Source organism: Pimephales promelas, chromosome 23 (assembly GCF_988280905.1).
Source record: "Pimephales promelas chromosome 23, fPimPro1.hap1.1, whole genome shotgun sequence".
NCBI classification, from domain to species: Eukaryota; Metazoa; Chordata; class Actinopteri; order Cypriniformes; family Leuciscidae; genus Pimephales; species Pimephales promelas.
In genome coordinates, this window is record NC_142791.1 from 16,635,476 (window position 1) to 16,651,354 (window position 15,879).

The 15,879-nt window shown below is 37.7% G+C and overlaps 1 protein-coding gene across 1 annotated transcript in view; it reads left to right on the forward strand.

The window, feature by feature from the left end:
* The window catches only part of LOC120482299 (paralemmin-1), a 54,840-nt gene extending 44,100 nt beyond the window's left edge, over positions 1-10,740 (forward strand). Inside the window, exons 5-8 of the mRNA XM_089126495.1 lie at positions 1,434-1,548; positions 4,246-4,267; positions 4,810-4,902; positions 7,082-10,740. Of these exons, the coding sequence (XP_088982621.1) occupies positions 1,434-1,548; positions 4,246-4,267; positions 4,810-4,902; positions 7,082-7,779 (928 nt within the window). The 3' untranslated portion in view covers positions 7,780-10,740. The remainder of the gene's footprint in view (positions 1-1,433; positions 1,549-4,245; positions 4,268-4,809; positions 4,903-7,081) is intronic.
* Positions 10,741-15,879: the final 5,139 nt, after the last annotated feature.

The window sequence follows — 15,879 nt, forward strand, 5'->3', positions numbered from 1 at the left end:
AAATGTACACGTGTTGTGTAGAAATCAAACGTAAAGTTCAGACAGTGCCACATGTTGATGCATTCACTGTCATCCATTATGTTTGTACGCATAGATAGCACATGTCTTTATGCAGAAGGGATTTTTGTCAGGAGTCGTGGGAATGCTCCTTCTATTTTGTTATTGCAGACCACGTAACCTCAGTGATCCAAACAATAGCAGGAAATACGCCTGGGCGGAGGCAGCGTGGCTTCCTCATTGGCTGCCAGCATTCACAATCAGTTAGAATGGAGTCCGTTGGGAACAGTGGAATATGCGTGGCTTAATTGACACTAAAGGGATATGTGTCTCATTCATTTCCAGAACGTGTTGCACACCCCTGTGCATTCCAATGCATGATTTCATTCAGCGGGAAACACATGTGCATGCTTTGAGAAAGTTCAAAGTGCTAATACAGTCAATATGTTTCTGATTTTTCTTCAAAAAAAGAAAGAGCACTGATTCGCCTTATGTTGTTTCTTCCATGGGGTGCAAAACTAGTTTTAGTAGAATGTCTGGACCCCCTTTTTCCGTACAACATGGTTCCAAAAAAAACTGTAAAAATATCATAAAAGTAGTCCCGCACCATATTAGAAGTATTCTGAAGCCCTAGTCGTTCAAGATTTTGGTTAAGTGTTTTTTTTTTTTTTTTTAATGCAAAGTTTCTCTGGGGGCGCAATACTCGCCATCTCATTTTTTTTTTTTCCATCACCATGTCCATTTAGGGGTTACTTTAAATTGCAATAATATTTCACAATACTGCTGATTTTTAAAAATTCTTACTAACCCAAAACTGTTAAATGATGTTGTACTTTCAGAGGTTAAAATGCAATATCAATATCTTCTTGTTGCATTATTGATCCACTTGATCTCAATGTGAACCCAGATAGCAACATAGTGTCGGCCCAGTTCCGGCCCACATCTGGTACGCGTTGAATCCACATGTACCAGATGTGACCCGGATATGGTTTCAAGTCTGGGAAACGGTCTCTTCTTTTCTGAAGAATTTATATAGCATGTTATGAATAATTAATTTCAGTAATTTTATGAATTAAAGGGATACTCCACTTTTTTGTAAATAGGCTCATTTTACCACTCCCCCAGAGTTAAACAGTTGGGTTTTACCGTTTTTGAATGTATATGATGTTTAGAAGAATATCAGTAACCAGACAGTAACTGGTCTCATTGACTTCCATACTAGGAAAAAAAATACTATGGAAGTCAATGAGACCAGAAACTGTCTGGTTAGTGATATTCTTCTAAATGTCCGAAAGTCGTCTGAATACATTCGAAAACGGTAAAACTGAACTGTTTAACTCTGGGGGGTGGTAAAATGAGCCCATTTCCAAAAAAAGGGGAGTATCCCTTTAAATTTAAAAAGAAGAGGATAGTGATGGTTTCTTGTGTTTTTGTAGTTTGGAATCAGAAATCTGTCTCCTGGAGAACGAAGAATCTCAGATCTCGGCGAAAGAGCAGGTTCTCAGAGAGCGACTGAGGGAAACGGAGAGATCTATCGAAGATCTACAGAAGGCAAGTGATCCTTGTCACAGAAGAACACTCAAAAACTGACCTCACACACAGAGTAAATGTCTGAATAGCCTTGCATTAGCCAAAATATCAAAGCAATTATCATTTATTTTAATAGAAGACAGGACAGATATCCATTTAAACTGATGGACTACAACTGTGCTTACTCTTGAACTTGAGGGTAACTAATGGTGTGTTCAAGTCCACAGGGAAAGTTCACATTCATGAGTTGGAAAGTCATAATTACAACATCAGATTGGATTCAGATCTCATTGCTGATAAATCTTTTCTTAATTAACTACAAAATACAGCACAAATTAGTATTTTGTAGAACTCTACTTTTACAAAATAATGAACAAAGAACATGCATCAGGTTCTTGCTTTATTACATTTTTAATCAATTTGTGAAACGAAATCGTTCAATGTAGTTCATGCTACTGACATGCAACCGTACAACAATGCAACGAGTCAAAAAATGTATCAGTGCTGTGATTTTTTTTAAACTTTTGCTGAGAAATAGGACTACAGAGGTTCTTGGGGTGATTAAATGTACCAAAAATTATGTTTATTCTCGCGCTCTTTTCTAACTATTCAAACTTGTGTGAGAATCATAAACTTTTGCTGGTAACAGAGCTTATATTCTGCAATAATCCAAAATCCAATAGAAAACTGCTGCTGGGTTTCTTTCGAGGGAACCAGGGTGAATCAGAGTCTTCAGGGTTGGCCTATAAATAAATACGTCAGCTCTATTAATATCCACAAGGATTTGTCACAGACACGGAAACTCAGAAATCCTGAGGTTATCACAAGACTTGAACACATCTTCATCCTAAAAATCACCTTGAGTCCCATAATTACAAAATATAGCTCAGTCCAAGTTAGTTCTCATTTGTTCATGGTATCCACTTCTACAGATGCTGCATCAGTTATCTAACATTATGGCACGCAGACATTTTTTAAAGGTGAAAGAAAAGTATGTCATTTTTTTTACCCCCTTCCCATTTGCAGATAAGGAATAATCCTGGAAACCTGTTTGGAACAGTCATCATTCTTCCAAAAGCTTATTTCGATGGTCCACTTTGGACATTTTACTGACTATAAGTAACTTTGCAACTACATGTCAACTTTTAATCATTAGGGTATCAGTAGACTGTTACGTTATGGTTAGGTTTTAGGGTTAGTAGAGTAAGTTGACATGTAGTTGCAAATTTACTTATACCATGGTCTGGGTGAATACTCGATTCTGATTGGCTGCAGGGTGTCCGTTAAAAAGTGATAGAGGACACCTAGTAAAGTAGTTCTGGTGAAACTGCCTGTTTACCATTCGAAATGACTAAATAAATGCGCTGCCCACAACAGCTGTGAGTAACCATAGCAACAGGCAGTCAAAGTATCCGTTAACAATTTGCTCTATCAAAACAAACATCTAACGTTAGTTAGATATTCCATAGCCAACTAATACAACAATGAGCGACTTCGTTATTTCTTTTAACATTTATGGAGAATATGACAACTTTGACGACTGGGATGCTGCTGAAGAAAGAAAAAATGTAAATAAAACGGAGAAACGTCGCAAAGAAAATTACACCGCTGCTGCTCTGAATGAGACCCTGCGGGGGTTTTACGCGGTAGTCCAGACAACCAAGGCAGGATGAGAGTAGGCTACAGCGTTTCAAGCCTAAGGCCCCGTCCACACTACTGCGTTTTCGTTTAAAAACGGAGACCTTTTGCTACGTTTGCACCTCCCGTCCACACTAAAACGGGAAAAACGAAGACCTAAAACTGAGAAGTTTAGAAACGCTGCAGCTGCGTTTTGAAACTCCGGAGGGCGTTTAGTGTGGACGAGACAAAACGGAGGAGTTTACAAACGATGACGCAGAGGCTCACGCTCGGCTCTATGATTGGGTGTCATCAGTCATGACGTGTCCTTCCCTGATTCGCCAACCACTGTTTACACCGGTGCGCGCATGCCCAGTGTTGGTGAATGGTCACATGATCTGCGTTTTCAGTCGTTTTAATGTGGACGGAGATCAATTCTAATACGCCGACAAAACGCTGGTGTGGACGGAGATCGTATTCGTTTTAATTATCCGTTTTTAAACGAAAACGCAGTAGTGTGGACGGGGCCTTAGAAGCCTGTTTGATTAATTGTTTTATGTGTAATTAAAAAAATAAATAACTATGCCTACCTTTGTGTTTCATGAAGAAAAAAATGCATTTTTGAACTTGGAGGGTTCTACAAGCTTAGCGGACTATAAATATTAGTTATTTGTTATTTGTAAAAACTTGATTTAGCCTAATTAAAATATAAACTAGCAGCTAATGTTTTAAATATGTTTTATTTGGCAAGTGACCATGGTATAAGCGGGTTAATGCCCTTCGAGGTGTCCATTGTCAGGTTTTAATGGACTTCGGCGGAGGCAACCGCTGCGCGTCGGCCGGTTCACGCCTCGGCGTCGTCCATTAAAACCTGACAATGGACACCTCGTCGGGCATTAACCCTTACTTATAGCCAGTATTATGTCTAACGTGGGCCATCAAAATAAAGCGTTACCATATGCTTTGGTTGCTAATAGTCGTGCAGAAACTACACATTTTGTCTTTAAAAGTCTACACTAAGTCTATTAGTGTAACTAATGCTGTAATTTAGAGGAATGCAGCTGTATGTTAAACATCATCTTTTCTTCTTTTTTTCTACAGAGTCTTCAGTATCAAGATGGAGGTATGAAAGTCATTTTCATCTGTATTGTACTAGATGTGGGGCGGGGGGGGGGGGGCTGTCCTGTAGCACCAAAATCAGTCTGAATGCAACCTAGACATTTCAGGCCACGCTCATGGGCATCTTTGCAAACCATGGATGTTACTTCCAAGGTACCAGTTCAATGGTAGACAGTCACTCAAAACATGCTCTTCTCTTACATCCTTTTGTGGGACGGAGGGGTCCAACATTGGCCTCTTGGACCATTTCCCTCTTGCCTCAGCTAGACTATTGAACTCCACACATATGGCAATGACTCTGCACTTTGTTTACCTTGATCCACCTATTCACAGGGAATCCCTGTATCCCAGAGCCACCATTGTTTTGCTGTAATTCACTTGCGCTGCTTTTGCTGTCTAAGCAATGAGGGGGAAAAGGGTGATAGAGAGAGAGGGGGTGGGGGGGCTCAGTTTAGTGTGCGGTATTGGAAGGGGAGGGAGCAAACTCTGTGGGCTTTTGAACACAGGAATCAAGTTTTGGTGTCTCTTCTGTTCTCCACCGGACAGATGCGGTGAATTACAACTGCTCCCAGATCCCAGAACTGAACTCCCAAACTCCCGTCTCGGCTTCAGGGGATCAACAACCGCCAAGAAAACCTGGTAGGTGCTTGTTGGGCTTGTGGGAGGGGCTGGGGTTGGTCACGGGTTTGGGCCAAGGCCAAAATTGGGTATAGTAATGTAGATTACAGATGGTGCCGTTACTCACCATGCCGGGATGGAATATTCCATAATCTATATTCAGTAGGGTAACTGGTCGCCAGTTTCAAACACATATCAAAGGCTTAAACTGCTTTTGTTGGGCATGTGCTACTGACCAGTTCAGAGAAGCTCAGTTTACAATAGGCCTGTGATGGAGAGGAGTGGAAAAGTCCATAACCATTTTATTGCATGTCTAGGTCATGTCTTACTCCATCAGTTGCAGAGAAATGTTATGCATGTATGGGGGTGGGAGAGGGGGGTGGATCTGTTCCGGGTCATCAGCTGAAATTCTTCAGGTATACTTTTTCATCCATTCAAGCACTTCATTTATATACATATAGGAATTAGATCAGTGTTTCTTAAATAGTTGTAGGCTTTACATTGGACACCAATTTGTGGGAAGTCCCACAATTAGTCATCATTAAAAATGTCAAACAAAATATGAAGAACTTCATCAATATTGCTGTGCTGCATACTGTATATGTCCATCACTATGCAAATGTTATTATTATTATGACATCTGCTGAATAGGACAAAATACATTTTTTAAATGCATTAACCCTGATTTACCAACAAACAATGGACTAAATTAGTACTTGCCAGAAAGTATGACCAATTGGCAGATGAATGTGCGGGAAGTTACACTGCAAGTGCACTACAGTACAGTTATGCTCACTTGAATATTTTTAGCTGCCTTAGCTATGCACGATTACATGGCTAATGCATTTTATTATTTGCATTTAGCATTGTTTAGCATTACAAGTCTACTAACTCTCATTGTAGTGTTAGTTGAGTATTAGTAGACTGGTAGGTTTAGAATAAGTGGTAACACTTTATTTAAAGGGGTGTGCATAAGACTGACATGACACTGTCATAAACATGACATAACACCTGTCATGAACATGAAGGAGTCTTTATGAATGTTTATGACTGTTGTCATTAAGTGTCATTCTGTAAATTATGACACTTCAAAGTTGACATTGTTTAAAATGTCTTTGTTATGACAACTTGACATTAACAAAGACAAAAAATGTCTTGATTATGACAACGTGACATTAACAAAGACAAAAAAAGTCTTCGTTATGACAACTTGACATTAACCAAGAAATCATAACCTGTCAACCTGACATCTTTATAACTAGTCTGACGTGTTCCACTTTACTTGAGGTAAAGGGAAATATGACACTGTTGTTAAAGCATTTAACAGTGTAATAACCCTTAATGACATCTTTATAATTAGTCCAAAGTGTTCCACTTTACTTGAGGACAAGTAAAATATTCATGACACAATTATAATGGTGTCATGATGGCCAAAGTCAAAACCAACCACATGTGACAGGGTAATGTAATGTTAACGCAAAGCTAAATAACTTCTTTAAGTTTGATAATTAGACCTGTTATGACATATATGTGACAGGTTATGATTTCTTGGTTAATGTCAAGTTGTCATAACAAAGACATTTCTGTCTTGGTTATGTCAAGTTGTCATAATCAAGACATTTTTGTCTTGGTTAATGTCAAGTTGTTATAACAAAGACATTTTAAACAATGACAACTTTGCATTAAAAGTCATTTATGACAGTGTCATGTCAGTCTTATGCACACCCCTTCAAATAAAGTGTTACCGAATAAGTTGACATAGTTGAACAGTTACTATAGTTAGTAGAGTGCCTGTTGGGGAGCATCACAATAAAGTGTTAGCAAATATTAACCTGACAGTCTACTAATACTCTAATGAGAGTAACTTATAGTCAACAACGTTTTCAAAAGGGACCATTAAAATAAAGTGTTACCAATAACTCCAAAGATTGTAATTAATAAAGTAGTGAACCATTTCCATAAAAATGCCAGAGTGTGTCGTCAACTAGCATACAGCGGTTCCTGGCAACAGCCAAAGGTTAGGTTGCATTTGTTTTCTGCCTCTGGTTTTTATGCCAATTTATGAGACTGTACGAATATTGCATGGGCAAAATGACATCACTGAAAAACTCCTAAACAATAAGCATGCCACATTTCAGTAATGCATGATAGACCACCCTGAGTAGACATTAACCCACAACCGTCTGCACTCTTCCCCAAGCATTATACGCCATGGAGATCAATGTCGAAAAGGACCGGAAGACGGGTGCCACCAAGATCCTCTCGGCCTCCGCGGTCAGTCCACAGGACGCTCACCAGAGGGGCGTCAAAGTCTACGACGACGGCCGCAAGGTGATCTATGAGGTGCGTTCTGGGGGATCTACCACACTGGAGAACGGCACGCACCCCTGGAGTCCCGGACAGGTGGATCAACTGATGCGGCAAGTCGGCCAAAACCAACAACGAGAGGACGGCGGCCGAGTCACTGTCACGCCGGCTGAGCCACAACCGAAGGGAGGACAGTTGAGCAAGCAAGACGCCAAACAAACCCCTAGCAAAGGCTACGAAGGCGAGGTCACGGAGACGCCAAAGGCCTCAGCCGACAAACCGGTGACCATGATCTTCATGGGCTACCACAGCATTGAGGACGAGGAGGAATCCAAGAAGCTGCTCGGCTTCGACGGCACGATCAAGGCCGAGATCGTCCTCATCGACGAGGACGACGAGAAATCTCTCCGAGAGAAGACCGTCACCGATATGTCCACCATCGACGGGAACGCCGCGGACCTCGTGTCGGGTCGGCCTCTGTCCGACACCTCTGAACTGTCCTCAGAAGGAAAAGACGAAAGCTCGACCAAGGAACTGCCACCCACAGGTATTGAAAAGAAAAAACGCTGCCAGTGCTGTGCTGTCATGTGACCTTTCTCCCGCAACTTCTCTTTTCCTGGAGCACATTTACCAAGGCTCTGCCTTCCTTTAAAAAACAAAATCTCACCCTGTTACTAACAGCACCTCCACCTCTGTGACGCCAGAGAAGTACGCTTCTCACTCTTTCTTTTCCACAGATCGTCTGGTTCTTTTGGTGTTGCACAACATTTTGAAGACGAGGCCGATAGCATATCATACACTCTTAAAAAAAAAGGTCTTTATTGGCGTTGATGTGCTTCCATGAAGAACCTTTAACATCCATGGAATCTTTCCAGTTCTTTAAAGTGGAAAAAGGTTCTTTGGAAACTGTTAATCAAAAGGTTCTTTGTGGGAACATAAATTCTTCTACGGCATCACTGCGGGAAGAAAAAATCCCGTTGTGTAACCTTCATTTTAGGAGTGTACGTGAAGCTTTTGCCCCATTAAAAAAAAAAAAAACGTTATATTATTCTTTATTGTAATTATCTTTTGAGATATAGCTGAAAAAAGCCAAAAAATAGTGTGTAAATGTAGAAGACTTCAACCTATAAGTCCAATATAAGGTTGGATAATTTCATAGAACTTCATACAATGGTGTAGCATTGATTTTACAAAAATATTGTCCATAAATGTCTATCCAATTTGATCATTCACATTATAGGTAGATCCATACATAAGCATGTTTGACTATTATTATGTTGTCCAGTAGCCTTACAAAACTTAAACTACTTAACAATTACCAGAAGCATTGTTTATCAAAGATATTTTTGTTTACAGATCCAGATTTATTTTTCCCAACAAAAAGAGAGACAATGTACATATGCTCGCATTCAACTGATCTCATTGAAAGACGTTTGCCTTTCTGTGCCTCTGTGTCCTCGCATCTGATGGGATTTTAATGTTTTTTAGCTGCAAAAAAGCCACTGAATATTAAACAGACTTACTATAAAAAAAGGTTTCAAATTCGACTGCCATCAGATCATCGTTCAAACAGCTGCTCACAGAACAAAATCAAGCTCAGTCCTGCCAATGTGTGCAAATGAACCTCTCAGAGAAGAAAACACTAGATTACATGCACTATGGGTGTATTTTGGTCCATTTGCAATTTGGCTGAAAGGGCAATCCACAATTCGATGTGATTTGTACAAACATGTTAACCGAGGCATTTGTACAAACATGCGTCAACCGAGGCAATCATTCTCTTTGATGTAAAGTGACGGTCTAAACTATTGTACATGAACAGTTTAGAATAATTATTCATAAACCATGGAGATTACGGCTGCATATATCTAATATGCCTGTAGATAAAGATTGTACATACTGTATATCACACTCAAAATGAGTGTTTAATCCACTCTTATTTATATTGAAACCTGAAAGTTTAGTTAATATATGCACATTGTTTGCATATTCACACTTACTGTAAATCCCAAGACTTCTCAGTATGGTCGTAAAGGACATATTTTACTTATCTGTAGTAAATTCTTCTTCTTTCACTAATACCAGCTGCCTTGCTGTTTTCTGTATTCATTTTTCTAAGTCTTGCCACATTGTAGTGCCATAAAACATCATGTTTTTGTACAAATGATACTCAGATGGGGAAATGAAAAGCCAGCATCGTATCACTGCTCATTTTCACAGACAAACAACAAACATATGAAATATGGTCAAGATATTGGTAAAACGCTGCCCCTTTTGCCCGTCTTCCAGGCATAACTCACAGTACCTGAAATATGTTTCACTTAAAGGAAGATAAATCTACATTAGTGTGGGTAAAATTATGCATGTACAGAACAAAGCTAGTTTTTCAGTACTGAATTAGCCTTTTTTTTTGTCTTCAAGATCTCATGTTGATCTTTGATTCATTGATTTCCCAGAAACAATGTATATAAATCAATAATTGCCAAAATAAGTTAAATATGCAGAATCAATTCATGTATAATGGTCGATGAAATTTTTTATGCAGTGACATGCTATAGATAACTTATTCAAAGCGCCGTGTATCAAGGCCGCAGCTGAAATGATTCTGTTATTAGTGCCAAAACAAAATCACAGTTCACCATTTTAGGCTTAAAGACCCCATTAAAAAGTTTGCTTTCATGAGTTGACATTTCCTGTTGAAACAGGATATTGGGCCAGAAGTTAGCTAACAGCTAATCGCTAACTTGTGAGGCGTAAACAGATTTGCTATTCATCACCAATTTGTCAAAACCTAAAATATTTATGAACTGCCATGAGAGTGTGTTAAATTTTAGCTGTAGAGTATTTTTTTTTTTTTAGGAAACTGACCTCCCAGGTGACATGTGTCAACCGACTAACTAGCATTGAGGTGAATGCTAGCATTTAGCTCTCTCCAAGAATGTTAAATTCATTTTATTTTAATGTTGTCCACGCTTTTGTGAACAAGACAAGTTATCAATATTCTTGTTCAGCGCATTTCAAATGCTTGTATCTGTTCAATGTTAATGTTTTCAAACCTAATGAGCACACATAGACGGTCTCGAAGCCAACAAACTTGGACTTTTTTGAATTCGTGGGGTCTTTAAGACTGGCTGAGCATTTCAACTTTGAGTCTGTTTACACAATGTAGTTATGAACAAGCTACTTACAACATTCATGCTCCCAGAATAAGGCTAGTGTCCATGTTGTCGATCAGCCTCAAACTGCCGAACAGGCGATTCAGTTTTGGACTCGGATCTGCCATGAAATTAATGCTGTGCTTCTTAACTGAGATTCTGCTGTATTTTTGCAATCTTGAAGTGTAATTTTTAATTGTTCCACTTTGCGTATCTTTTTTAATGATTATAACATCTTTCTGTATCATATCATCCTTTTCCTCTTTCTCTCACACACACACACTATCTCCAGTACGGACTGCCAGCACTGATGCTGTAACGTTGGCTTTAATTAATTTATTTTTTCCTTTGTATGGTATACTTAGTCCAATAAACAGCATTTTTTCCAATGTGCCTACCCTTCTGTGTCTGTGCTATGGTTCTTTCTCTCACTAATTCCCCATCATCGGGACATTACTAGCACTCTCCTCTCTCCGTAATCTCACCATCCCTCTTCACACAGCACTAACTTCAGTCTTGAACTACTCTCTCCAGATGTGAATGCGATGCTGATGTGTCTGTCCCGCTTCAAAGATTGCATGAACAGCAGGTTTAACCCTCACCAGATCTGTTCCCTCGCTCACACTTAAAGGGATAATTCACTTTGAAATTAATTGTTGATATGTTTTAGCTTACCTCAAGGGCATCCAAGATGTAGGTGTCTTTGTTTCCACAGTATTTTGAATTTTTATATTTTTAGGTCAAACCGTTCTTGTCTGTCAGTCATATAATGGAGTTCTATGGGGTCCACCTCAAAGAGCATGAACAGAGAAGTCAAAATTAAACATGATTTAATGACTCGTAAATGTAAGTACACATTGATGGCCTAAGACACGAAACGAGCGGTTTGTGTGAGAAAACAAAGAGTATTTATATCGATTTTACCTCTTGTAATCACAGCCACGTCCAAGTGATCTAAAGGCCTGCAAAAGCGCCGGAAGTGATCTCTTGCGTGGTCTTCTTCCATTGCAATTTCCTGTATATCTAAATATGTTTAGATCTTCACAGTGAAGGGTAACACTTCTGAAATCTCTGTGTAAACAATGAGTGACGTACACGCGCGAGAGATCACTTCCGGGGCTTTCCGGCGCTTGTGCAGACATAAGCGCTCTCGCCCTCAGTGTACTTGAACGTGACTGTGATTACAAGAGGCAAAATCGATATAAATACTGTTCGTTTTCTCACACAAACCGCTCGTTTCGTGTCTTAGGCCATCAATGTGTACTTACATTTACGAGTCATTAAATCATGTTTAATTTGGACTTCTCTGTTCATGCTCTTTGAGGTGGACCCCATATACCTCCATTATATGACTGACAGTCAAGAACGGTTTGACCTAAAAATATCAACATTGAAAATACTGTGGAAACAAAGACATCTGCATCTTGGATGCCCTTGAGGTAAGCTAAAACATATCAACAATTAATTTCAATGTGAACTATCTCTTTTTAAAGCGGAGGAGTTGTGGATTCACTGTGGGTTTGTAGAGCCATCGTATCAGTAGGATTAGAAAACCCTGAACTCTGACAACAGAAGGGGTGTCATATTTCAAATATGTAAATATTATGTATATTAAGTTTGTTTTTCAATTAAAATATTCAAACAATCCTTATAATAGGATAATTGTACCTGCTAAAAAGGCGATTTATGATATTATGGACATGTAGATGAACTATATGTAAAAGTAACACAGTCTCATCCCAAGACGTCATATAACTGACGTCTTGGGATGTCTTTTGACCATACGTCAACATCCGCCTTTTTAGGGTACCCTTAAACGTCGGTTAAATGACGATCCGGGGGCGTCATACAACTGACGCTTTACCTTTAATGTCAGTTAGGTGACGGGTTAGGTTTAGGTCTGGGGTAGGGTTAGGATTCGATAACGTCATCTAACCGACGTTTAAGGGTACCCTAAAAAGGCGGATGTTGACGTATGGTCAAAAGACGTCCCAAGACGTCAGTTATATGATGTCTTGGGATGAGACTGCGCTGGTAGAAGAACTATGTTGAAAATGTTGGGGGTCGGTACAATCTTTTTCTCAAAAAGGCTGCATTTATTTGATCAAAAATGTGAAATATTATTATAATTCAAAATAGCTGTTTCCTATGTGAATATACAGTATAGTAAAGTGTAATTTATTCCTGTGATCAAAGCTGAGTTTCCAGCATCATTACTCCAGTCTTCAGTGTCACATGATCCTTCAGAAATCACTCTAATATGATGATTTGATGCTCAAGAAACATTTATGGTTATTATCATTATGGTGTTGAAAACTGAAATTACAGAAATTACTGACCCAAAACGTTTGCATCCCAGTGTATATAATCTAATCTAAAAAGAAGCTGATACAGCCTTGCTTAACCGGTAAATCTTACTTGTTTCCAGGATGTTTTTAGTGAAATCTGACTTGATTTTGACATTCTCGTTTAGCTAATCTAATGACTGTAATAAGCACCAAAAGGCCATTGCACACACTCCTTTAATTATGTACATAGTATGTGTTTATAATCAGCATTTAATTTCATTATAGCCTGATTCTCCATCTTCAGTTTCAATTATTCGCTCAGCATGTTGCATTGTAGAGAGAAGGGTGGTCAATGTAATGTCAATACATAATACAATTGAATCTGAAAATAAGCATTTTACACAATATTTACTGGAACTAGATTTTGGAGCTGACACAACTGGTACAAAACACTGGGATAAAACTATACATGGTCAATTGGACAGTGCTAATAATCCTTAAAAACGACTGAAAATTATGATCAACATGGTTTGCCTGAACGGATGATTGATACTTTGAAGAACTGTATTACATAACATACAAAGTACTGACAGCCTCCCCTTATAACCGCTAAACACCAGCATTCACAAAGACATTAGGTTACACTTTATTTAGATGGTCCACTTTAGACATTATTTTGAGTATAAGTAACTTTGCAACTACATGTCAACTAACTCTCATTAGAGTATTAGTAGACTGCTGCATATTATATTTTATTTTTTGTGTTTTTTATTATATATATATATATAATAATATATAACTGAAACATTAATTTATGCCAACAAAAAAAATTATATGCATTAGATAGAAATTTTAGATAGAATATTATCCATATTATGTTGATTAGTGCAAATCTTCCTTTGTTTATCAGGTAGAGAATATAAATATATATTGCATAAAAATATCAAATCGCCAAACACATCCCTTTTCATTCAAAATCACTTTGTTGTATTTACAATTTGAGAGCGTCATTAAAGACATTCATATGATTATTAGTCAGAGTGCCTTGAATAACAACAGCACCTGTAATCCTTTCCTCTTTTACATCCACCGTTCAGACAAACGGCTCATTCACAGGATTTCTCTTTTTCTTCTTTTTTTAAAGGACTAGCAGCAGTTGAAACACTTATGGAAAGAACAATAAAGATATCACAAAAATGATACATTTAGAGGTAAAACTGCTTGCCACTGACTGAGAGAGATGTAGGGGAGAGCAGGGCTCAACCTAACGCTTTTTGACTCTCTCAGTTTGTGTAAATAGGGTTTAGAGTATACATTTTTTCCCACATTAATTTCCCACATGTCTACTACAATTATATGGTTTTGTTTTATTAATACAGTGTAAACTTTTTTCTTGATTTACCCTGAAAGAATGGAAGTGAAATGTGACAACATGCCCCATAGGTGGGGTACATTGTAACATGTGAGGAGCACATTGTAACATCACCATATGACAGCTTAAAATGCTGTCCGATCTAATAAAAAAATGTACAAGTCAAACCAAAATCTTTTCTTAATAAAATACAATTATTCACTTTTTCATTTAAAATAATGGCATTTTTTAATAATTAAAAATAAACTCATTTTTGAGTTTGACAACAAACACAGGAAAACCCAGCTATTCGGCATAGTTCAAAACAAAATAATAATTAATAATTTCTGAACATTGACTATCATTCTTTATCTACATGTTATCTCAATAGAATCCACTGTAAAAAAAAATATTTTCATGATTAGTAATTACAATTGTTTCTCTTTTGTCAAATCAACTTAGATAATTTATGTAGTTCAGATAACATAATATTTGGAGTTTCTGGTGATTAAATTGATCTCCTTCATTGTATTAACTCACTTTTTCCATTTTAATGAACTTAAAATTTTAAGGCAACTAGGTTACTTAAAAAAATAAGTTAAACCAACATTTTTTTTTATTTTTTTTACAGTGCATAAAAGAATAGAAAATAATAGCATATTTCTAATAGGGGTACATTGTAACGCAGTGTTACAACATGCCCCAACTGCACAACTGGGGTTTAAACCCTGCTAGTGTCTTCTGCTAGTTATATCAACTGTTAAACAACAGATTGGAGATTAAAATAATATCAAATGTATCTAATTTTAAATAAACACAAAAAAATGGAGATGAAAAATTAACTTAAGTAAGAAATGTACAGTACTTTAGCTATGGTTAAATAAATGTTCAGTGATATCTCACAAAGATTTCTGAGTTTTGGCGCAATTTTTTCTCTATATAGTGTTGAAGTGGCAACTAGTAAATACACCAAATTTCATCGTGCTAGCATGTGTGGAAGTATTTTAAATAAGTGTGTTACAACTAGCCCCGCGCTCCCTAGTTATACCCCAAAAAGTTAATGGTAGTATATTATTAAACAAAGTTGTCCTTTTGATAAAGGTATATTTTTGCATATTTTATCTGACAAGTGTATAAAATATGATATATAACCTTTGAAAATGCAGGCCAGTTGAGTTCACATACCCCTTTGCGAAATCTGTAATATGTTTAGCATTTCCAAATATAATCAAGAGTCCCTCATCTGTCCTGAGTGGCAAAGCTGGATCTTGAAATCGAGAACTGAAATAATCCCATGTGGAGCGGAAGCCTAAGTCGAAGAGTTTGCAGGACTTGGAGCACCACCAGTTTGCAGGACTCCACCACATTATCGCGACCTTTGACCCTGAGCCTGTGTGAGTGGGCCGCTATAATAAACACATGCGCTGTGACCTTACATCCTCCTCTCTAAATACTTAATCTAATCTAAATGGTTACTTCGGTTGCACTTAGTGCTGTTGTTACAGTGTAATTATACAGATGAGTTCTGAGTAATAGTAATTAACATGTACTTACCATATAATTAGTGTTAGAGTTTGGTTTAGGGTTAGTTGCATGTTATCACTATAGTAATTACATGTAATACAAAGTGTTACATGTCATCAATTTACTTCTATTGCACACAAATAATCAGTGTTGGGGGAAACACAAGTCAGTAATCAGCAATCTTTTTCCCAAGTAACTAGTAAAATACTGCATTGCTTTTAAATTTAAAGCAAAATATCTGAGTTACTTTTTTAGATAAGTAACATGAGTTGCTTTGTTTTCCCATGTCCTCTCCTGTCCTCATGTTACTAACTCAGAACATTACAGAAACCTGAAATAATCTTAAAGAAAAATGTTAAATTACGCAAATATA